Genomic DNA, 22,963 nt, shown 5'->3' with positions numbered 1-22,963 from the left:
GACGTTGTTCAATTCTTTATCATTTCCTCTATTACACAAAACTCATTTACCCGTCCTCACTCTGAAGAAGACGAATCAATCGATTTCATCAACGGAACGTCGAACAATATAACAAACTGAATCGATAAATGATGGTGAAATCAGAACATCCTTCTGATGCACGAAAGCTGATAAACAGCATAAATAAAATTGTATTCGTTTGTCTTTGCTTTCTGATTTCCTCAGAGATCATCCAACTAAAGTAGTTGAATTTCCCACAACAAAATATTAATTTTTAAACGCATATTTCCCTGCCAAACAACTACCATTAACTATCAATAAATATGTCAAATATTGAACGACAATTTATTTATTCATTGTTACTAGCTGAGCGTTCTTAATGCCCTGAAGCCAAATGCTCCGTACACAATAAAATATTACTTTTCATTATAATGTAAGCATATTATACAAACCATAAATTTCAGTGATTTTATAGCGTATGGCTCCTCTGCACTCATTGTACTCGATGCGTATATGTATGTACCTTGAACATTATTTTGCCTTACATATACATCGGTACACATGCAATTGAATCAGACGATTAAAGATTAAATGACCCATTAAGCATTTAATGATATTTAATTGCAGTTGGAAGAAGTTCACAATCTCCCCATTATTGAGTGTGTATATTTGTGCTGTATATTTTCAGCGTTTATGCCTCTTCTTTTTTCTGTATTCATGTGCACGGAGGATTTGTATTTTCAATGGAAATATGTTTTTTTTTTTTCGCTTTTCCAGGACTTTTAATCCTCTAACTCTAAACTTATTATGAATTCTTCACTTTTATTGTGTGTACATAATCCATTTCTCACCCAGTTCATAATGGCAAACTATGTGTGCAATGTCCACAATACAGTTGCCTTTTCAAAATTTCTAGTGGTTATTTATTAAATGCAGAATGAAAGCGTGATCTGACTGCAATCAACATTTTGGAATTTGTGTGTACATTATGTGAATTTGCATAATAGCATAGCATTTTGAATTCACTCCAAAGTAGCATTTATACGGATTGAAATGAACAGGAACAAAGATTTTGAGTAATGGATAATGGCAACTATATGCATACGAGATGACAGTTCGAAATCAGGTTATATGAATCTCATCATGAATTAGTAATTTGTACGAAAGGGTGTAGGATTGTGATTAAGAACGGTTTCCATGCGGCAGCGAGATAGCATAAATGCTTCTAGGTGAGCTTATGATCTACTTAATATGCGCGAGAGCTATCGTGGTTTTTTATGTGAAAAGAATTTAAAGGCAAAGTTACTAAATTTAAATGTACACGTTGATGATGTGTAAAAGGGAGCAGAACAAAAAAATAGGATAAAAAATTGTCGACACAAAACATGTCTGTAAATATTTTCAGGTCATGGTTTGAAATGTTGAATAGGAACGGAAATGAATGAATGAAAAAGTACACTTAACTACTGTTCGACTGTGAAGTTGTATGCAACAAGTTGGATCTATAATTAAATATTGTTGTGTCCATAATTACACATACTGAGCAACTTCGTAGCTTTTTTAGCTGTACTGAACATAAATTACATTATGCCAGGAAAGGAACACTTCATTCATTTAAAGATCTCTCAATTGATGTAATTGTTACTTCAAAAATGATTTATTGATTCGCCTATATCATCCTTACGATCTTCTAAAATAAAGAGAAAGCGACAACGACATTTACATGTTGTCTTGCGGTTTTTGCGAATCAATTTCGTTGGCTTTCTTGTCTATTATCTGCAGTTTGCGTTACTTTTCCAATCTTCTTTATATGGATAGTTACGAGAGATGACGTTTGCATTTTAAACAATAGTTTTGTGGTTTTGTCATTACTTCCGAACCAACCACTGAAAGTACAGGTATTGCCGATCGGTCATTTTGAACGTATTCATAATTTATGTCAAAATGATATGAAAATGAGTGAAAATGAAAATGAGTTGAGTACGCAAATTTTTATGTCCTCCTAGCGGACGATAGACCATACCTGATGTACACTTTCATTGGATCCAATCTGTTTCAATCAGTAACGAGTGTACCACAGAACGGATGTAATTTTACGTTCTAAAAGTTTATTTAAAAAAGAAAACACCCCACGCGTATCGACATTTTTTTTTATATTTACGAATAACGTTACATGTCAAAACAAGGTGTAATAAGTGTAAGAATTATACGAATTCATATGAGAATAAACGGCGAATACCCTACGAGCAAGTTTCCCTTTTTTTCTATATTTCTATCGTAATTTAAGAATTATAATATTATCGTACGTGATCGCAATGCTATGGCCCTTATAAAATATGAGGCACCATAGTGTGGCATCTGTTTTATTAGCATCGTTACACATTTCACGTACATATATATGTGTGTGCTATATTGTGGAGTTTGTCTGAATGTATATAAATATGAGCATGATGTAAATAATATAAACGATACCGATGCCATATATATGCGAGTAAGACAATAGAAAAATGCAAGAAACTATTTCCGTGATCTCGGACGGAAAAGAAGTTTTTTTAATCATTTATTTCGGAATGTTTATACGAAACAATGTGTGCTTGGTATATGGAAATGAATATTTTATTTCGGTGATTTATTTTTTCGTGATTTTATTTTTACGTACAACAAAGACGTATACGATGTGTGTTATGTATAAGATGATGTACGGATAATATTTAGCATATCACGATAGTTTCCATCATTTTTATTTTCATCTTCATCTTCTAGTGTTACTTCAAGGTTACTTTAACACGTAATTGAAGGTTGAATACAGGTTCGACAAATTAAGACAAAAACTTTCGATTTCGAGTGTTTTTTTGAAGTAGTTTACCCAATTAAATCATCATTCTGTTATTATTAATAATAAGTTTTTTTTGACTGCTAACTGGAGATGTTTTTAAGCAGCATTAATGAGCATCATTGTATACATTGTACAGGTACACATATCGATACAAACCGTAACATACGTTGTCGTGACAACGTGTCTACACGTTTGCATGGAAGGAAAACACAATACCAAAAATGAAATTACACAGCATCATCGTAAAGCTATTAATTGTTTGCAAAAGCTGTGAACTCAAAGCTACGTCCCTGACACAGCGAATTATTTAGTTATTCGCAAGATAAAACTAGTCACGATCGACAATGCCTGATACAAGATATTTATATATTCTGGAACTATGATTACATGTTTCGATAATGTTTGCTACGTCATTGGAACTGAAAATCTGTAAAATGAATTCAGCCGAGAATATGTTTTGCAGATAAAATGTCCTTACTGAATTTCTGTGTAGACCTTTTGATATTTACAATGAATTGTTAGCGGTTTGTTTTATTAAAAAGCGAATTAAAATTTGTTTAGATTCTATTCAAAACAGTTTTACCGTAAATTGAGCACAATATTCATTCTTAACAGTTTGAACAATAAGAAGCAACAATATTTAGAAAGACAATGTTGTTTAAGTAAAAATAGCATGAGATTGTATTGATTGATTTTCTTTTGCAATTTTGAATCGAGTATATGAGCAAAGTGTACTCGTTAAATCATCCGAGTCATAATTATAAATATAAATTTAAGATCGAATTCTTTAGAGGGCGTGTGTAAAGTACAGACGAACACCGGCAATCAATCTTTAAAGAAGCGGTCAACAAAGAACATCCAACCAGCCTCTCACTACATTTTAATTAAAAACAATCCATTCTAAAAGAAACATTCAACTTTTTTATGTGTAGTACGTCTTCCACTTTTTGTTTCACAAACGAACCTCTCCTGCTCTTTTAAAATAATTTCTTACGATTAAATTGAACTTTTATATAACAATCGATGTTCCATAACAATAGCTTCACATACGAGTTAAAAACACAAGTTTCGGGAAACTATCGTGTGGATGGTGTGGTGGTTGACTAAGTAAAAAATAAAGTCTCTTCTACAGTATCCTATTTAGATCAGATTTGATTCCTCAGGTCATGTCACATATTTCATGTTTAGGTATATAAACCGTGTATGCCATAGTCATAAAAAATGTATTTTATAACTTCAGCAGGTTTCCCCATTGCCATGGTTATTTGGAACATAAAACTGTGTGTTGTTCACTTTTTATATTTTATGTCCCATTGTTTACAACGTTAGTTTATCTTGTTATTTTAATTAAAAGCCTTTCGTATTTAATGTTGTGTTTACTTTTCGATTGGTGTGGGGGGAAAGGTATCGATCTAATGGATATTTGGAAAATGATTACTCATTTAGTGCGGACGTAGAAGCTAATGCTTTTCAAATTGTAAATAAATTTAACCTTTGACAGACACATGGCAAACGATTTCTGTCGTAAATGCCGATAACAGATGAAAAGCTAACGCTGTCTTATGATTGAGAAATAGATACGTTGAACGAATACAGTAATTGTTTTCATTCCACATGTTCTATGGTAAACTTAATTTAAAAAAAATTAAATTTGACAAGTACTGTTGAAAGCATTTCCACCCTGAACTCGCTACCATTCTTGGAAATTGAATTACTTTCTCAATTTCTATGCTTGTCACGGCTTCTAAGCTACTGGTCACCGCCATTTTGCGATTAATCATAACAATATTATGAACATAAAACAAATTGGAAAATATATGTTCAAACAGCTACACTCGAAACTGATGGAAATAAATATTATTTCCGCTTGAAGTAAGTTATTGTAAAAATATTTTGATTGAAAAAGGGTGGCCCTTTTTGTGCACAACACACATTTATTTTCTTCGTTATGTTATTGTGTGCAATTGACGTTATGGGAAATGGTTAAAATACAACACACCGAAAAAGTAAATTAGAAGAAATTGTTCAACAGAAAAAGTCACAATCATGCTGAGTTTCAACTCGGGTCGAAGAAATAAAATGTTTTTGTTATGATTTCTGCTGAAATGTTTCAACACAATATCAAAGGGTCATTGAATTAGCGGTCAGTGTTTATTCAGAGTGAAAGCGAAAAAAAAGGGTTCAGTTGAAAAAGAAATTAGGTCGAAGCTAAAATATCAAATTAACTTTGAGAACAATTTGTAATATGGTTTCAGGACAAACAAATTTACGAAAAATTATCCAATTTTCGATGGGTACCTAAATGAAAATAATTTTTGTATTTTTTCCTTGCCTCCCCTTGTATGCCAGTCCGACCCTTCACATCCAAACACGATAACATACATCACAAGTTATCACTCGTCATTAATGTCAACGCTAACCGAACCGCACTAAGAAATTAATTTGAATTCGGGTTGTGTTTTCCATATGTTATCAGGCCAACACATCACTCAATCAATACATTTTCGAACGAAGTCATATATTAGTCGAAAATAATAGTAATTTACCTTGCGTTCCGACGAACAATTGTTTTTACATAATTAGTGTAATCGATTGAGCATGATACTTGTTTTATGTGCTTGAAGTCGTTGCCAAGTTTCCATCTACATTTTGTTCTTCACTTACCTATAAAAAAAAGAGGGAAAAACATCTTCAGATTGAAATTAACAAAAAGCTCGTTCGCAAATACTGTAAATATTTAATTTATTCCCTGACAACGAACGCATACAAAAAATTGTTATGTAACCTAAATTCTGTAATAATTTCTACCATAAAAACACACACACACAATTTACATTAAATTTGATATCAGATTTTTGTTTTTTTTTCGGCACTTTTTTGCATTTTATCATATGGTTCGGTTATTTTAATATATCGTTCCGAAACATGAAGGCATATACACCAAAATGACGCATTGAGATAACATTGGTTCTATGATTGTCGGTTTTATTTGGTAATAATTTTGAGATATCACAAAACGTAAAGAAAAATGTGAATTTACTGTAAAAAGCGAAATATTTATACGCAGCCAGGCCAGTTACGATGTAGATTTATGAAGCAATGCCATTCACTGAAAAATCTATGGATTCGATCTCGATTTTTCATATCGCCTTTTATAATTCCCTAACCAATAATTTCTTTACATCAAAATACAATTCTGCGGACGTGTTGGGTGTTAGTCCATTATTTTCTACTGGCAGCAGTATTATAGAATGCACACGTGTGAGAAATGATTGGAATTATGGTTCAATTCAGTCAGAAATGAGGAGGGATTTGTGGTTGTCTTAAGACTTAAACGAAATTGCAAAATTGATCTGATGTCTACATTGACGTTATTAATGTAATTATGCTAAAAAGGAAGTTATGGCAAAATTTTACGTGACCAGTGATAGCTACATAAACCATCAATTACCAAGTGTGAATACTTGCAAAATGAATCAATCCACATTGTAACAGAAATCTTTTTTATCGGCGAAAGGAATATCTCCCAAAATATGACATTTAGAGAAAAACTTTGTTCTAGAGAGTTGTGTCATATTGTTAGTAGAATATATTGCTCAAATTGGAAATTCAAAATGGCCGCCGCTAAACCGGAAGTTGGTCAATATATTACAAAATACGCTAATTAGAGGAAAACTTTGTTCTGGTGATCTGTTCTTTATTGTTAGCTGAATATATTGAGCAAATAAAAAATTCAAAATGGCCGCCGCTAAACCGGAAGTTGGTCAATATATTACAAAATACGCTAATTAGATGAAAACTTTGTTCTAGTGATCTGTTCTTTATTGTTAGCTGAATATATTGAGCAAATAAAAAATTCAAAATGGCCGCCGCTAAACCGGAAGTTGGTCAATATATTACAAAATATGCTAATTAGAGGAAAACTTTGTTCTGGTGATCTGTTCTTTATTGTTAGCTGAATATATTGAGCAAATAAAAAATTCGAAATGGCCGCCGCTAAACCGGAAGTTGGTTAATATATTACAAAATACGCTAATTAGAGGAAAACTTTGTTCTAGGGATTTGTTTTTTATTGTTAGCTGAACATATTGAGTAATTAAAAAATTCAATGTGGCCGACACTAAACCGAAAGTTGGCCAGTATTTTGCAAACTATGCTAAGTAGAGGAAAATTTTGCTTTGGAGAGTTGCGCCATATTGTCAGCTGAATATATTGAGCAAATTTTTGAAAATGGTCGCCACTAAGCCGGAAGTTGGTCAGTATTTCGCAAAATATCCTAACTGATGAAAACGTTGGTCTGTGGATTCGCTTTTAATCGTAAGTTGAATTGATTGAACAAATAACGAAAGCGGGACATAATGTTTTAAAGAAATGTATTAAATATGGCCAATACAAAGTCGATAGTATATCGCGTTTCAAAGTAGATTTTCTTATTAAGGAAATTTTGAATTGAAAATTTCAGTTAGCTTTCTCAAAACTACAAAAAATGAGTCAATCGTTTTGCTATTGGTCGTTACCATCATAATACAGTTTATCTCCTGCAAGCTGATATTTCATACATTACGCGTTTCTGCATATAAACACAAACACATACATAACCACAGCCTATACGATTGGATAATTCACACATAACCCACCTAGGGTAAATTTACTTTCCATCGACATATTTGAAAAAAAAAAATCGCCGAACGGCGGAAGCGAACACGGGACCAGCAGCATATCAACCAAACATGCTGACCACTACGCCAACAAATCACATTACGAGATGCAATTGGTGTCGGCAGTGGTTCGTTAGTCACTTCTACATCGATCAAATAATCAAAGTAGTCGGAATGATGTGATTTGAACGAAATGTTGAGGTGGATAGTATATGTGTGAGTAAGTAAATAAAGGATTCTCTGTATGATGTTTTTTTTGTTGTGAATGCGTTTTAAAACAACATGCTTAATTAATTAATTTTAAATCCAATTTTTTGTGGTTATTTCGCTAATGTATGAAATATCAGCTTGCAGGAGATAAAACATTGTTCTACCTTGGTGTATATTCCTCGAATCACTTCTTATGTACAATTGTATATACACTCGCTGGCGCTCGTTATATACAATTGTACATACGAAGTTATTCTCGAAATATACACCAAGGTAGAAAATGTACTATAAACTTCTTTTTGGAAGTTCTCACTGCGCAGTATTTACAATCATTCGATATTGACCAGCAACAAAAAGATCAGTTTCAGAAATTGTAAACAAAACCAAAATTCAATTCAAAAAATTATTTAACAAAAAAATTTCTTTCTATAACTCACACCCGTCGTACATTGAACCTGGAAAATGAAGTTATAATTCAAACGATAAAAAAATCTAATTAAGACCAACATCAATTAAACTTAACTAAACTAAAAATCGAGTTTTGTTATTGGTCGTTACCATCATAATATTGTTAATCATTTGGTATTGACCAGCAACAAATATATCAGTTTTACAAATTGTAGTCAGGAACAAAAATTCAACTCAAAAAATTCTTTAAAATAAAAAATTAAAAACTTCAATATATTGAATGGTTTTTTGGCTTTTATCCCAATAAACTGGCCAAAAATTTCGACTGGGAAAAAATTCAAAAATGTTATTCAATATATAACAGACGTCAGTATGTGTGGGACTAGAAATATCAGCTCCTACATAAAACAGAAATGTAATAATTCCTAATTTTTCATAATTGTCGTACGCCGAATCCTTAATCCTGGAATTCAAGTTATAATTTAAACAATAAAAAATCTAATTGCAACCAGCATCAATCAAACTAAACTAACCTCTACCAATATCAAAATTAAATCTACAAATTTAAAATAAACAAGAAAATGAAAAATTTATGATAATTGGAATAGAAATGAAAAATAAAATAAAAATTTCTGAAAAGTGGAAATAAAATTAGAATTCTTCATCGTGCTAATCTTCGTCGTCACATTCTGTAACGTCGTTTTCCTCGTAGCTGAGGTAAAATGATAAATAAAAAAATTTAAATTAAAAATGAAAATTTCTGAAAAAAGGAAATAAAATTAAAATTCTTCATCGTCACAGTTTTCATCGTCAGATTCTTCGTCGTCAGATTCTTCGTCGTCACATTCTTCAGCATCGTCACATTCTTCAGCATCGTCACATTGTTCATTGTCGTATTCCTCGTAGCTGAGGTCTTCGTCTAAATCCAGCCCATCTAAATTGTCAGCGAATTCTGTAGGTAGCCCATACTCGTTAGTGTATGCCATGTCTTCTTCGTTGGTTTGCTCCAACTCCTGCTCTTCGGTGACGGTGAGGTCTGAATCATTCGTTAATTCCAGTAGTTCCACAACTTCAATTGGTAGGCTCTTCCTGCGCCTAGAATTTAACCTCTTCTGTAAACCAAAATTTGCTATGACTGGATCGGATGAGTCGAGTGCACGGTTGAAAACGTCCTCAAGATTATTCTGTCTGCTATTTTTTCTTGCGTGGAATAGACGGTTGTGCCTGTAAAGCTTATTACATGATTCTGATGCGTCCTCTGCTAGAGCTCCAACTGTAAGGTCATTAGCTTGCATTATGTCTCGCGAGTGGATGAGAGCTTTATGGATGGACTGGGGAAATGGGAACCAGTAGTAATGTTTCACATAATGATGGGATGTTTCCATGCAAAATTCGTTGAAACGTTCTACGTTCAGCGGAAACTGACAGGAAAGAGCTATAAGAATTGTTCTAATATTTCTTATTAATTTCTCATTCACATTTAGAATTTTCGAAAGTAATTTTGGATCTGAAAAAGCTTTCCGGCAGACATTCCCGTTGTTTGAATTTCCAGTTCCCCTTGTCGACGGAAAATCCACCCTAAGACCCAGTTTTTCAGTGAATCTTTTTTGTACCAATGCTTTACGTTTTTTGCCTTTGTTCTTGAGTGCCGTTCCACGTAGCTGCCACTTGTTTATTTTATATCTATATGACAGGTGAAGAAGCCACTCGAAAGAACGAATCCATAAATGCAAAACGCTAAGTCCATAATCCAAGAATTCTTCTTTCTTTGGTTTGAAGCGTATTTCCACATTTTCCAAGTTATTGAATTGAGTTGGAGTCGCGTCACAGATGGAGCAGCGTTGCATAGACTTTGTTTTTGTGACTGTTGCCAGGACCTTCCCATCTATCATAGTCATATGTAGTTGATACACAACCCTAATCCGGACACCTGCTACCGTGGCTATGAATGGAGTTAGCGCCGCTATCTCCTTTCGAACGAACTCAACCTCCTGTAAAGTAAATATCACTGTCTCCTTGGCAAAATGCAAACGCAATGGCCTGCACCAGCGAGGAGACTGAGGGGTCATATTATTCCAAATTATCGTATTACCATCATCTACTTCCGTTAGTCGAAGAGGAACAAGAGTTGTTGCGAAGAAATTGGCGTCGCTTTTTCCGGTGGATTCAACGTTGACGTACTTTTGGTTGTACTGCGAATGATCTGCAGATCCGTCACAGCCCCATTTAACCTGCAACTTTAACGTTACAGTATTATTGTTATCGACGTTCAATCTCTCAATAACTTCCTTTTGCAACAGCAACAAACGGGAGACAGTGTGATCTAATAATGCTTGTAGCGGCAAAGTGGCAGATGTATCACTTAACTGACACAATACAGGTGGTCGACATTCTTTTTTCGTCTCAGCGATTTTATTGTAGGCTGGAAATATATTTGATCCATTCTCCTTCGAAATAGCCCTGGTGTTCGTGTATTGAGCTGTGGTGAGGCCGTTGTCCAAAAGATATGTTAATCCACGCAAGGGACTTATTTTTGTGGGCTCAACCAACGAATTTTCTACCTGAAGTAGACTCAATATTTTCGTTGCCTTTCCGTGATCCTTATACAGCAGTTTTAACACGTACGCCAAATCCATTTCGTTGGATTTCTGAGCGGCTTTTACTGATGCGAGTATAAGTTGGTCGACCTCACAAGCACTGAATTCCTCGGCTCTACGATTTTTCTGTCGGTCCGAAAGTGCAACAAAATTCTTCTTCTGGTGAGTGTTTTCCCGCTGTAGATTATCTACTGACATAATTGATGGTGGAAGCTAAAAGTTAGAAATAAATTACAGTCAAGAAGAGATGTAGTTGTCCACTAATGACGCCAGCCAGAGTAAAATAGATTTTCCCTAGAGATAGTTATAAACGCGACAATATCGTTCTTAACAGATAAATTAATTTGGAAGATTTAAGACAGATTGAAAAGAGAACCTGATAAATTTAGAAATTAAGAGGATAATATGTGCAAACGTGACAGAAAGGAACACAGACTTTCGCTCATACGATCTTATCTGTCTTGTGCAACGAAACGTTTGCTTAAACAATTGAAGGAAAAGATATGAAATCATGTTTTGTATAGCTCGAAGCAGGTTAAATTTTTCAGGTCAGGATTCAGGTAACCTAAAATTTGTAATAGTACCCACAAGATTAGTAAGGATCGGAACAGGTCAATTCGACCTGGATCAGGTTCAGGCCAGGTCACGACCTGATATTGACTCGAACCTGTTTTGATGTTTTGGATCTGTCTGTAAACTGAAACCTGAAATGCTTGAGTAGGTTGACCTGTTCCAGTTGGGTTCAGGCTTACCTAGTGGGTTTGAAATTTTTCTGACTTTTTGTCAAAAAAGAAGCTGACCTGGAGTTGACGCACAGGTCAACCCAGTCAACCTGATTTTTTCAGGTAAGGTTCAGGTTGAATTTTAGTCGACCAGAACCTGAACTAAAAAAATCAGGTCAGTGAGTTTCTGGTTCAGATTCGACATAAAAAAACATTCCGATTGATTAATCTTGAAACGATACTGCTGCATCTTTCGTCTCACTTAAATTAATTTTTAAATTACTTCCCATTAAATTAATATTTCGAAAGGCCGAAACTTTCGGGCCGAAAGTACGAAGTCGAATTTAATCAAAGACTGTGGTAGTAAACTATTATAGTTCGTAACGTTCGTGAGTGTGGCTATTTCGTAGTCTTCTGCCATAAAATATATGGAAGAAATGTCGAAAGTTCACAAAATTGCCATATTTACTAACTTTACAAACCATACGAAACATCAGTTATATTGAGATATATACTTCCATATTTGACTATAAAGTTACCATTTTAACGAAAACGACTCAATATAATATATATTATGCACCTGTTGCCAAGATTGGTATTTGACGTGTAGGACATTATTGCCCTAGCCGAAGGCGTGGGTCATAATGCCTACACGTCAAAATAACAGTCTGGCAATAGGTGCATATCATATTTTATCTGTCGAGAACAGATATATCGAGATAAACAAAAACTCCCTAGAGGGATAAGCTCGATATTATCGTTCTAGACAGATAAATCACTTTATTGCATTCATTGAACATAATCGACATTAAACACTTTTTTTTTGAGTATTATACTGCCATAGAGTGCGCTGTGCGTGACGTCATTATTATTACCCTAGAGTTCATAGGCCTACATTATTATGTCGATAAGTTGGTCGTTTCCGCCAAATACAGTAAAACAATATACCAGAGAATATTGCACGCATAATACTCTTTTGTATATTACACAGACACTCGTTGCACTCGTGTTTTGTCTCATATACACGAGTGTATAACGCTCATAATATTCCCCGGTATCTTAATGTATAAATTTGCTGCATAATTTGATATTATTTTCAGGCTTCGACTTGACGTGTTACAAACATAAAGGTAAACGTATAATTCACTCGTACTTCGGTTTAAAGTTTATAAGTTTCTGGGTAGGGGAACCGTTAGAAATTTACAGAGGTTATCAATTTTGCAATTACTGATACCTCAATCCAGATGAATTTTAAGCCATATAAAACCTTTGCGTAGAAAGTATATGCAATTAGCTGTCCCATGACACCCTACACGACCATGTACTTTTTGTGTCAATATACCTCAATAAGAAGGGTTCATATTATGTTTAGTTTATGGTTTTGAATCATCTCCCACAACACAACTCAAAGCTTCGATTTCGGTAAAAATAGTTTTCGCTTCTCGGTCGGTACAATAACGTTTTGGGCACTAACATCTACTACCCACGAGATGTAATAACAAGGATAGCTATTTATGAATTAGTGGATTGATTGATATACAGAAACACAGTAGTAGAGATAGATATGTGTGGAGTTATAAATCTATTTTACTTTACTAGTGAGGTAATGTGGCCTTTCCCTCACTAGTGAAGACCCTTTCCCTCGCTCGTAAAGTAAAACGTCATACTTTACACGTGAAATAATTTGATATCTCGTATCACGATGAGTAAAAGTACCTAGGGCCGAAGCCCTCGGATACTTTTACTCATCTGGATACGAGATATCAAATTACTTCACTGGTATAGTAATGTACTATTACTTTACTAGTGAGGTAATGTGGCTATTCCTTCACTAGTGAAAGCCTTTTCCCTCGCTCGTAAAGTAAAACGTTATACTGTACACGAGAAATCAAATTACTTCACTGGTATAGTAATGTACTATGAACTGTATTCACTGTAATTTGAATCATAAATGAATTGTATATATAAATATTGCGTACTCTCTCTACCCTTCTTATGTTTATGTTTTAAAAAAAATCCGGAGACTCTATATTTACTGTAGTGAGGCTCAACCAAACAAATCATTTGCAAACGAAAAGTAAAGACAAAACGAGAAACATTTTTTTTACTTTGCGCTGCGCTGGCTGTGATTTTATTTTCCTTTTTTTTATTTTTACAGACTTTATTGCTTTTTTTCTTTTAAGAGGTTATGGGAGCTAATCTCAACCATATAGAAAGTCTACAGTCAACTAATACAGATCTACTAATGAAACTCAGTAGATGTGTCTTCGGCCAAGGCCGGGAATATTATGATTTATTGACGCATTGTACATGGTATATATAGGCTGGATCACAGGCTACTTGATGCTTGACAATTCAATGGCAAACTGTGATCACCACAGATACTTCCCCCTTTGAAGAAATTTTGTTGGTCCAAGTCGATCGTCTGTGTCACGTGGATTTGGGACGAGATTTCACAGCAGGACCATAACTTGTGTTTGGATAGGGATTTGATGTGGTGGATTGGTTGGAGCCACGGATGTTCGGGTTTGAGTGATTTCTGAAGTCGCTTGCTTGTCGAGTTGTGTGTCCAAAACCATTTGAATGTTGGGAACCGGTGTATGACGTGAGGTACTTTGAAAATTTTGAATCTGTTTCATAGCGGTAGGATCCATAAGGTTACCTAATAGCTGTGAAAACAGTTGGTTTTTCGAAAGTTTTGTTACTTTGAAATTTTGTGTCTTGATTAGATTGGTGACAATCTAATAAGATTTGATTCGAGAATTCATTATATCGAATTTTGGATCTGTTTAAATTTGGGTTTAATTTTGAAACAGATTATCTCGAAAATGATTTTATTTCGGATGAAGATGAATTTTCTCCGATGTTGGAAGATTGGTTATGTTTCCAACTCTTTATTTAATTTCAAATTAATTCAGATTAAGAGATCGTACAACCTCATAATTTCGTGAAATGACATTGTCCACGGCTTTACCCGGAAAATGACAAGATGTCATTCATTTAACTGCTATTTTTACAGTTTTTAATGGGCGAAAAATGAAGTGTTGTTGTCTTAAGTCTGATAGACGGTGTTTGGTGCTTGTCTCATTCTACGTGGAATGTTATTTGAATATATGACAGCACGAAACATTCCGGAATAATTTTAATTTTTTAAATTTTATTCCAATTGTTGTGGAGCTTTTTTACTGCCATTTAATTTGCAGGAATACGCACTGCACGAAATGTACTTATATTAGATGGTTATAGCTGTCTGTGGTAGCAGACTTTAGGCAGTATAATTGTCATGTACATTTCGACTGATATTATATATGTGACTCATTGAACGGTTGTATGTACGTTTGTACGATTCTACGGTCAATGAGTTTTAACCTATTGGCGCCGGTTTAGTGGTTTAATATCAGATTTTGTAATTTATGTCATTCGTGAACTTGAATTTGTTGTGTGTCAATTCAAGGGTGTTGAATTTATACACGATGACTTTTTATTCTTTACGTTCTATGATGGTAAGAACTTGTGAAACTAGTTTACATGGAAAAAGGATGTGTTATCGCACAATGGATAACTCATTGGATCAATTTTCATGTATCAAGTATTTTCGATTACAACTTTAAGAAACAAAAAGTTTCAATCCTCGACACGCTTCGGTTTTGCTTAAACGGTTCCGTCGTTTATGAGTTAATCACGAAAGATTATTCTCAAGACGGATAGGCGTAGAGCTTAATTTTCGAAACGCTGAGCCGGGTGATTGGACTAATGTAGAATTAGCGATTGTTGCAAATTGTTCTATAATTGTAATGAGGGAATACTTGATTCTTTGGTGTTTGTCAGAAGAATTTTTTGGATGTTTTTTTCCGAAAAATTGTTTTTAATTTTGAAGTGTTGAATTATTCTTTGAAACTTTTTTTAGAGTTTTGTACGAGAAACGAAAAGACCTTATCTTTTTCACAGTGATGCAACGCACCCATTTTGAGGTGGACATCCCAACCGCGTAATCGAGGTTGGTGGAAAGTGTCGTTGATAAGTTTCGATGTATCGTTTTTCGTGAATAATTCTCAGGAAATGGTTTCCTCTGATCAAACTATTTAGTTTCACTAAACGTTGATTTGTAATTTTTATGAAATTGGTTGTTTAACCATATTTCTAGGCCAAAAAATTTTATTTTTGGTTGACTGTAGTTCTTGTAACTAGATGTTATAGTTACGGTAGTTTGTCGACAACATTTTAGCCAAAATATTTGTGCTAAAACTAAGTCTTAAATCTAAATTTACTTTTTGAGCTTAACTAGTGGATTAACCTAGTTTTTATGCTTAAAAGTACAATTTGTTACTAAATTTTGAATTGGTTTTCATAATTGAAAAACACAATTTTAGGATGTTGTCGACCGAAGTATAGATGTATTATTTCGTGATATTTTAAATTTAATTGACGACTGTGGTGCTCGTGGGCACGTTTTTATTTGTTATTGGTGCATTCCACTGAACGTTTATTACGAACAGTGCAAATTGGATCCACAATTTCTTAGAATTGTGCCAATTTGGTCTTTCATAAGAAGATTTCAGTGCTATTGTTAGCTGAAATTTCTTTTAATTTTGTTCAGAGGTTTTTTAACGTGAACTTTTGTTGGGGTCACCAATTATATGGGAGCTAATCTCAACCATATAGAAAGTCTACAGTCAACTAATACAGATCTACTAATGAAACTCAGTAGATGTGTCTTCGGCCAAGGCCGGGAATATTATGATTTATTGACGCATTGTACATGGTATATATAGGCTGGATCACAGGCTACTTGATGCTTGACAATTCAATGGCAAACTGTGATCACCACAAGGTTTCGCAGTATAGTTGCTTTATTGTGGTCATGATACAGCAATCTCAACACGTACGACAAATCTAATTCGTTAGAACTCTGCGCTGCTTTGGACGATGCCAACAATAATTGATCCACATCAAAGCCATTCAAATCCTCGTCAACCCTTCGATTTTTCTGCCGGTCCGACAGTTGACCAAACCCTTTTTTATCACGTGTTGTTTCACGACTGTTTACTGATGTGATTGATGGTGGGAGCTAAAAAATTATTTAATAAAAAAAAATTATATTTGCAATTTTATTATTTTAAAAATAAGGTTCGACTGAAGAAACAACATTATCAGACAGTAGTGCAATATTTAGACACTTTACTATTCATTTTAGAATAGTACATTACTATGCAAGGGAAGTAAAGTGATATCTCGTATCCAGATGAGTAAAAGTAACCGAGGGCTTTAGCCCGAGGTACATTTACTCATCGTGATACGAGATATCACTTTATTTTCCGTGTGTAGTACGACGTTTTACTATGCGAGTGATGTCAAGGCAATTGCCTATACATGTAATAGCCTTATTACATGCACCAGCATAGTAAAACATTTTAAGTTGAGTAACGCGTAATGAACATTGCAGGATTAAAGAATGTAAGATAATGTTTGTTTCTGTCAGACAAACCAATTTTGTTAAGAATCCGGCTTAGACTTAGTGAAATATTTTTGGTTAAGATTAAATGCTAAATCGACTATAATGACACATTTGTGGCCAAAAAAACGAAAATGTGGAAGACAATGAATTTATACAACATTGATTGTGTATATATTTAGTGACTGTAAACTGATAAACTTTCGAAACTAAATTTGCATCTTTGATTTGCGGTAAAAAATTGGTTGAAATGATTTTTTGGCCGAAAGTGTGAAACTAAGTTTTATGATTTTACGTGTTATAAAATATGCATTTACATTACCTAAACACGTAAAAAACAGTCCGGCGATTTTTTGAAAAATAATCCACCAAAATCAGACTTTTTTGGGTCTCGGTTCCAAGATGTTCAAACATAATTCAGGTTTCTTTTATAAAACTCTAGGATTGTAATGTGGATTATAGCCAAATGTCCTATATTTATATCGACTTAGACAAATAGGTCCGATTTTGGTAGGCCGTTTTTCAAAAGAATCTTTTATTACGTAGGTGAGTTCAAATTTTGACTTTGACTTTATATAACCCAAAGGGGAAAGAAAGAATTGGAACCACGTACGTAATGCACTAATTACTACCAACTACTGTATAGGTTCTTTGACATCTCAGTTGAACTGACTACTTAAGACACTGACTTGGATTAAATGAAATATTTGACTAAAGCAAAAATTTTGTTTTCCAAGTAAATGCCTAGAACCAGCACGAGCAGTATGAGATCTTATAATAAATGTATAAAATACCTTTATTTCAGCAAACTCGCCAAGTACACTGCATATATACATAATATAACTTCGCACAGAGCCACACACATTTCTCTATCGTTTTATTTCCTGAATATCAAGGGTTAATTTTTCATTTCCAATTACAACACTCACACACTACTGAACATTCATTGAAATGCAGCTTCATACTACATACATACGATAATGATATTGGTTCGTTGCTAAAGCGTCGTTGCGTAAAAAATGTAGAAATATTAGAACCACCTTAAGAGGCACCGGCACTTAGCTGAAATTGTAGCCTACATTTGAGTGTTTCGTATTTCTTTTTTGTTAATATCTTTTCATCGGATTCCTTTTTGAAAAATGTACGCCCGCAATTCGACCACGAATCTGTTAGCTTTAAATAAAAATTTGTTTTGGTTGTAGTCGTTTGACCAGCTCTGAGAAAAGTGAGCAGTTTATGAAAACTTCATAAACTGCTCATTGTTCTCAGAGCTGGTCAAATTGCTGCAACCAAATCTATTTTCTGTTGAAAGCTAACACATTCGTGGTCGGAATTTCGGTCGTAAATTTTTGGATTTTTGAATTAAAAGGATTCTGGTGGAAAGATATCATCAAAAGTAAACTAAAATTCCGTATTTATAAAAAAAATGCCCAAATGTATGCTTTTCAGCAAAGTACCGGTGCCTCTTAAGGGTAGTCTAGATACTTGTTTGACTAAAACGATTTTTATGAGTACGTACTATTATAATTAGTGTCATAAGTCCGAAAGAGTTATATTGCAACTTTAAAATTGGTGTCACGATTTTTGAACAATCGACGAATTAAGGAATTTTTTTAACCTTACTCACAATTAATGTCAAACAATAAACACAAATTTTCTGGTGTCTTTTGGGTAAATTTGTTTGTATTTTCGATTGATGTAGTTTAATATCCTCCACCAATCGAAAATAGAATATGAAGGATAGACAAAATTTGCGTTAATATGGATGTTTGCGATTTTCGAGCTTAGAAAATGAACAAAAATAAAGTTGCCAACAAACAAACATTTATAACAAATTTTATGGTGCAACAACAACGTTTTTCATACAGCCCAGCCTCATATATATGCTTTTAACATGTGGATATCGAATGTGGAACAAGTTTAATTATAAACATTGAATGGATATCTTCTTCCAAAATGCAGTATTTCGTAATAGAGTCCACACGAAACACTTTATTTAATAATTTGTTTTCAATTATTTTTGTCAACTTTGCATATTTTTTAAATTATTTCACAAAATTCATTGAGGGGAAATAGTTAAGTAGTAGTTATTTGTGTATCTGTTTTAGACGATTAATTTTAGGCAATTTCGCGAACTGTAGCCCGAACGAAGTGAGCCGGGCCGGGCCAAAAACCCGAGTCTCAAAACTCCCTCATTTTCGGCCCCAACACATGAAAAAAATTAAAGGATTCTCAAATTCGATCGATAAGTATTAGGCACTGAATGTTTGCTATATACGGTAAAATTTGTATTACACTGACTTCGTACAGGAATAAAAATTAATTGCGGAAATATATCAGCTTCTTCAAAAAGCGAATTATTGTCAAACGATCACTAGTCAGTCAAAATGTTTAACTTTCTATTACTGCAACCGACAATATGACTACAAAATCAATTTGATAAAAGAAAAAAACAAAAAGCCTACATTATAGGTAATCATAACGATAAAACAAAGCTAATCATTCACTCTACACATCTGAAATTGTTCGCTGACGTCATTAATGAACAAAAAAGTTTTGGAAAAATTTATCCACGAGTACGCTACCTTCAGATCCAGGTGAATCCATTTCTCGTGCTGTTGCTCGAACTCTGCTACGGATTTGCATTTGGATGCTCGCCACTTTTTGAAAAAAGTTATTTCAAAAGAAGCAACCTTATTCCTTACGACATCTTGTAAATATTCAGACAGGTCACGATTCGGTGTATTGTGCACAACAAATTGGAACGCTTTCTCTATTCTCTCGTTTCGTTGCGCAATCAATTTTTCGTCCGCCATGAAGAACTTCCGTAGAATGTTTTTGTATGTTAAATCAATCGGACTTGTTGTGTACTCCATATTCACTCGAAAGCACACGTAAAACGTAAAACACAAAATTTCTACACGAAAAGTATTGAAAAATACTATTTTAGAAAATATTTAGCGACTGATCGCACCGGTCGGTCGAATCGTTGCGTTTAAAGTGAATCAAACGAAAAGGTTGCTGCTATGATGTGTCATAATGAAAGAGAAGAAAGATGGTCACAACACATAGCCTTTTCTCTTACGACGCGACACGACGAAGAAACACAGTATCATTTGAGCGGGTTAAGGCAAAAACAAGAATATTGAAACACAAGAAATTAATGGTTATTTTATGACATCATCGAGTGCAAAGTACTTGATTAGGCTCTAGATGTATAATTATAATACACAAGGCCGTACGCCGTTTGTCATAGTATACTTCAAGTGTACCGAAGCTCCTCAACATCTAGCTTTGCACAACATATAGAGTACCTTGCACCGAAATTCATTTAACGATTAATGCAACAGAGGAATCTAAAGTTTGCAAATTATGATACTGAGTTACATAAATTGATTGAGTGTATGAGTAATTGCATATTAATGTTAAAGCTTCTTTGCCCAAATGCACCCGAAAGCTCTGATACTGTGAAAGCGTTTTTTGGTATTATATGGGCAAGTTATGTTTAGCAAATACAAATAATATGAAATAGATGACAGCTCGATTAAGTTGGCTAAACAAGATCGTGCATAAGATAACGAGTAAAGGCATAGCACTGCTCCTAGCATGATCACTCACAAAGCTATCATCTCATGCAAACTAAAAACATCGCAGAATATACGTATAGGTTACAACTTTTATGTCAACTGATTAGTGAAAGGCACAACCACTATATTGAAATATACTGAATTTTAAACAGTTGACATTAAAATAACTCTCCTACAGCTTGTATATAAATAAAGTCACCAACTCACCAGATTTCCTAGGAAAGTATATGGAAACAAACTCAAAAGCCTTCTGGGTATGTGTATTAATTTTTCACTTCACATCAAATGAACCGCGGCACACAACACTACATTGACTCATGTATTGAGCCTCAACAAATTACTTCCATAAAAATTCCTTAAAACTAGTCAGGAGCACCGTTTGTTGTTGGCCGAAATTCTATTAAGTCGTCATCAGAATAATGGAATAATTGGCATCTGTAATATACTCTATTGATTAAAGCGTTAACGTTTTACAGGCAAGACCCCATGCCAAGCTTTATTAGAAAATTGGTTACTGACATTGATTTTAGACAAAATTGGCATCCGGTCCTCAATTAATAAAAGCCTTAACCGACCTTTATTTTCCGGTCGGTGTCAGATTTTTTTTTATCAATTATCAGCTTTTATAAAGTTTGGTTGAGTTGAATCTTTGAGAAGAAATTCTTATTCTAATTACCTAATTTTGTAAAAATACAAAGCAACTTCCGGTTTAGTGGCGACCATATTGATTTTTTTTATTTGCGCTCAATACATTCAGTAAACAATATGGAAAGTTTGCAGAACACAGTTTTCCTCTACTTAGCATATTTTGCAAAATACTGACCAACTTCCGGTTTAGTGTCGGCAGAATTTTTTATTTGCTCAATATGTTCAGTTGACAATAAAGAACAAATCCCTAGAACAAAGTTTTCCTCTAATTAGCGTATTTTGTAATATATTGACCAACTTCCGGTTTAGCGGCGGCCATTTCGAATTTTTTATTTGCTCAATATATTCAGCTAACAATAAAGAACAGATCACTAGAACAAAGTTTTCCTCTAATTAGCGTATTTTGTAATATATTGACCAACTTCCGGTTTAGCGGCGGCCATTTTGAATTTTTTATTTGCTCAATATATTCAGCTAACAATAAAGAACAGATCACTAGAACAAAGTTTTCATCTAATTAACGTATTTTGTAATATATTGACCAACTTCCGGTTTAGCGGCGGCCATTTTGAATTTTTTATTTGCTCAATATATTCAGCTAATAATAAAGAAGAGATCACCAGAACAAAGTTTTACTCTAATTAGCATATTTTGTGAAATACAAACCAACTTCCGGTTTAGTGGCGGCCATATTGAATTTCCAATTTGAGCAATATATTCTACTAATAATATGACGCAACTCTCTAGAACAAAGTTTTTCTCTAAATGTCATATTTTGGGAGATATTTCTTTCGCCGATAAAAAAGATTTCTGTTACAATGTGCAATCTGAAAGAGTTACAAATGGGGATTTTAAATAAAGATACAGAAAATTAGCTTCATTTGGTATATATTATTGTAACTACAATCTGATCGTTAAGACAAGTAAAGAGGAATGTAGGTGCGCACACAATTATTTTTAGAGTTATAATACGAAAAATCTGAGATGATTTAATGAGTAATGGTAGCCACACACGAATATTTGTACAAAATTGATAGGACCTGTGTGATGTGTGAGGTTCTACTGCAAAAGCGAAGGCGAAGTTATTTACATTGTTGTGTTTTACATCATATAACATAACGTAAAAAGTCGAGTTTGCGTGTGAATTTTGTTGATTCGAGACGACGCCGAGGTCAGTAATCACAGGTAAACGTGACTTCTCATTTTAATCCAGAGGATCCAGAATCAAGGCAAGAACCCTAGGGCTGTAAAACATATATAAAAATCTTTTATACCACTGTGTGTGGTGTGTAGCTTCATAGCTTAACAAAAAAAAAATCTTTAAAATTGTGTCAAGAATTTTAACAAATTCTTCTTTGTTCGTCGGCCGCTGCATTGATGGTTCCGCTGTTTCTACTTGTACTGGAGGGATATTCTCCCCAACACGCATGTGCCAGTACATCTACTTGAGAAAAACTCGTTACTTAGGGCATGTTGCCCGTTCAGTAGTTGTGTTTATTCTGATCCTTCTTCCATACAAAACCTTGTATTTATACTGATTTCAAGGCTTATGTGACCAATTTTAATTTAAAGGAATACTTTGATGACTTTTTCCTACTGTTTTGACTAGAGTGAAATCACTCTCCATAATATTTTTGACACTCCCACCAGTTTCCGTAGGTAACGAGGAAACTCCAACCAAAAATATGCAACCTCAACGTTCTTTCAATTCGACTGTTTTTAAATCGACTCGACCAACCAATTGACCAAATCTTTGTTTACTTCTTCTTCTTGTTGTTGCTAATGACGCTTGCTAATTGACCAATTTGTTTCGAACTTCTTCTCTTTGCTATTGCCAATGTCGTT

At 34.1% G+C, this 22,963-nt stretch overlaps 2 protein-coding genes across 3 annotated transcripts in view; both read right to left on the bottom strand.

The window, feature by feature from the left end:
• Positions 1-22,963, bottom strand: part of LOC119071121 (putative polypeptide N-acetylgalactosaminyltransferase 9) — a 128,337-nt gene that overhangs the window by 79,617 nt on the left and 25,757 nt on the right. The gene's annotated exons all lie outside the window — the stretch shown is intronic.
• Positions 16,044-19,790, bottom strand: LOC119071123. The gene is made up of 2 exons (XM_037175772.1): positions 19,469-19,790; positions 16,044-16,499 (listed from the first exon to the last, which is right to left on the bottom strand). The coding sequence occupies exons 1-2, from the start codon at positions 19,757-19,759 to the stop codon at positions 16,236-16,238; spliced, it is 555 nt and encodes a 184-aa protein (XP_037031667.1). The 5' UTR covers positions 19,760-19,790; the 3' UTR covers positions 16,044-16,235.

The sequence above is a fragment of the Bradysia coprophila genome (genome assembly GCF_014529535.1).
Source record: "Bradysia coprophila strain Holo2 chromosome IV unlocalized genomic scaffold, BU_Bcop_v1 contig_144, whole genome shotgun sequence".
NCBI classification, from domain to species: domain Eukaryota; kingdom Metazoa; phylum Arthropoda; class Insecta; order Diptera; family Sciaridae; genus Bradysia; species Bradysia coprophila.
Note: the sequence above shows the minus strand (reverse complement) of the source record. Positions and strands in the feature narration are given on the sequence as shown.

Coding starts and splice junctions, on each gene's coding strand:
- LOC119071123 (XM_037175772.1), bottom strand. CDS start 19,759: ATGGAGTACACAACAAGTCCGATTGATTTAACATACAAAAACATTCTA. Junction 16,500..19,468: donor GGATTCACCTGGATCTGAAG/GTAGCGTACTCG, acceptor ATAATTTTTTAG/CTCCCACCATCAATCACATC.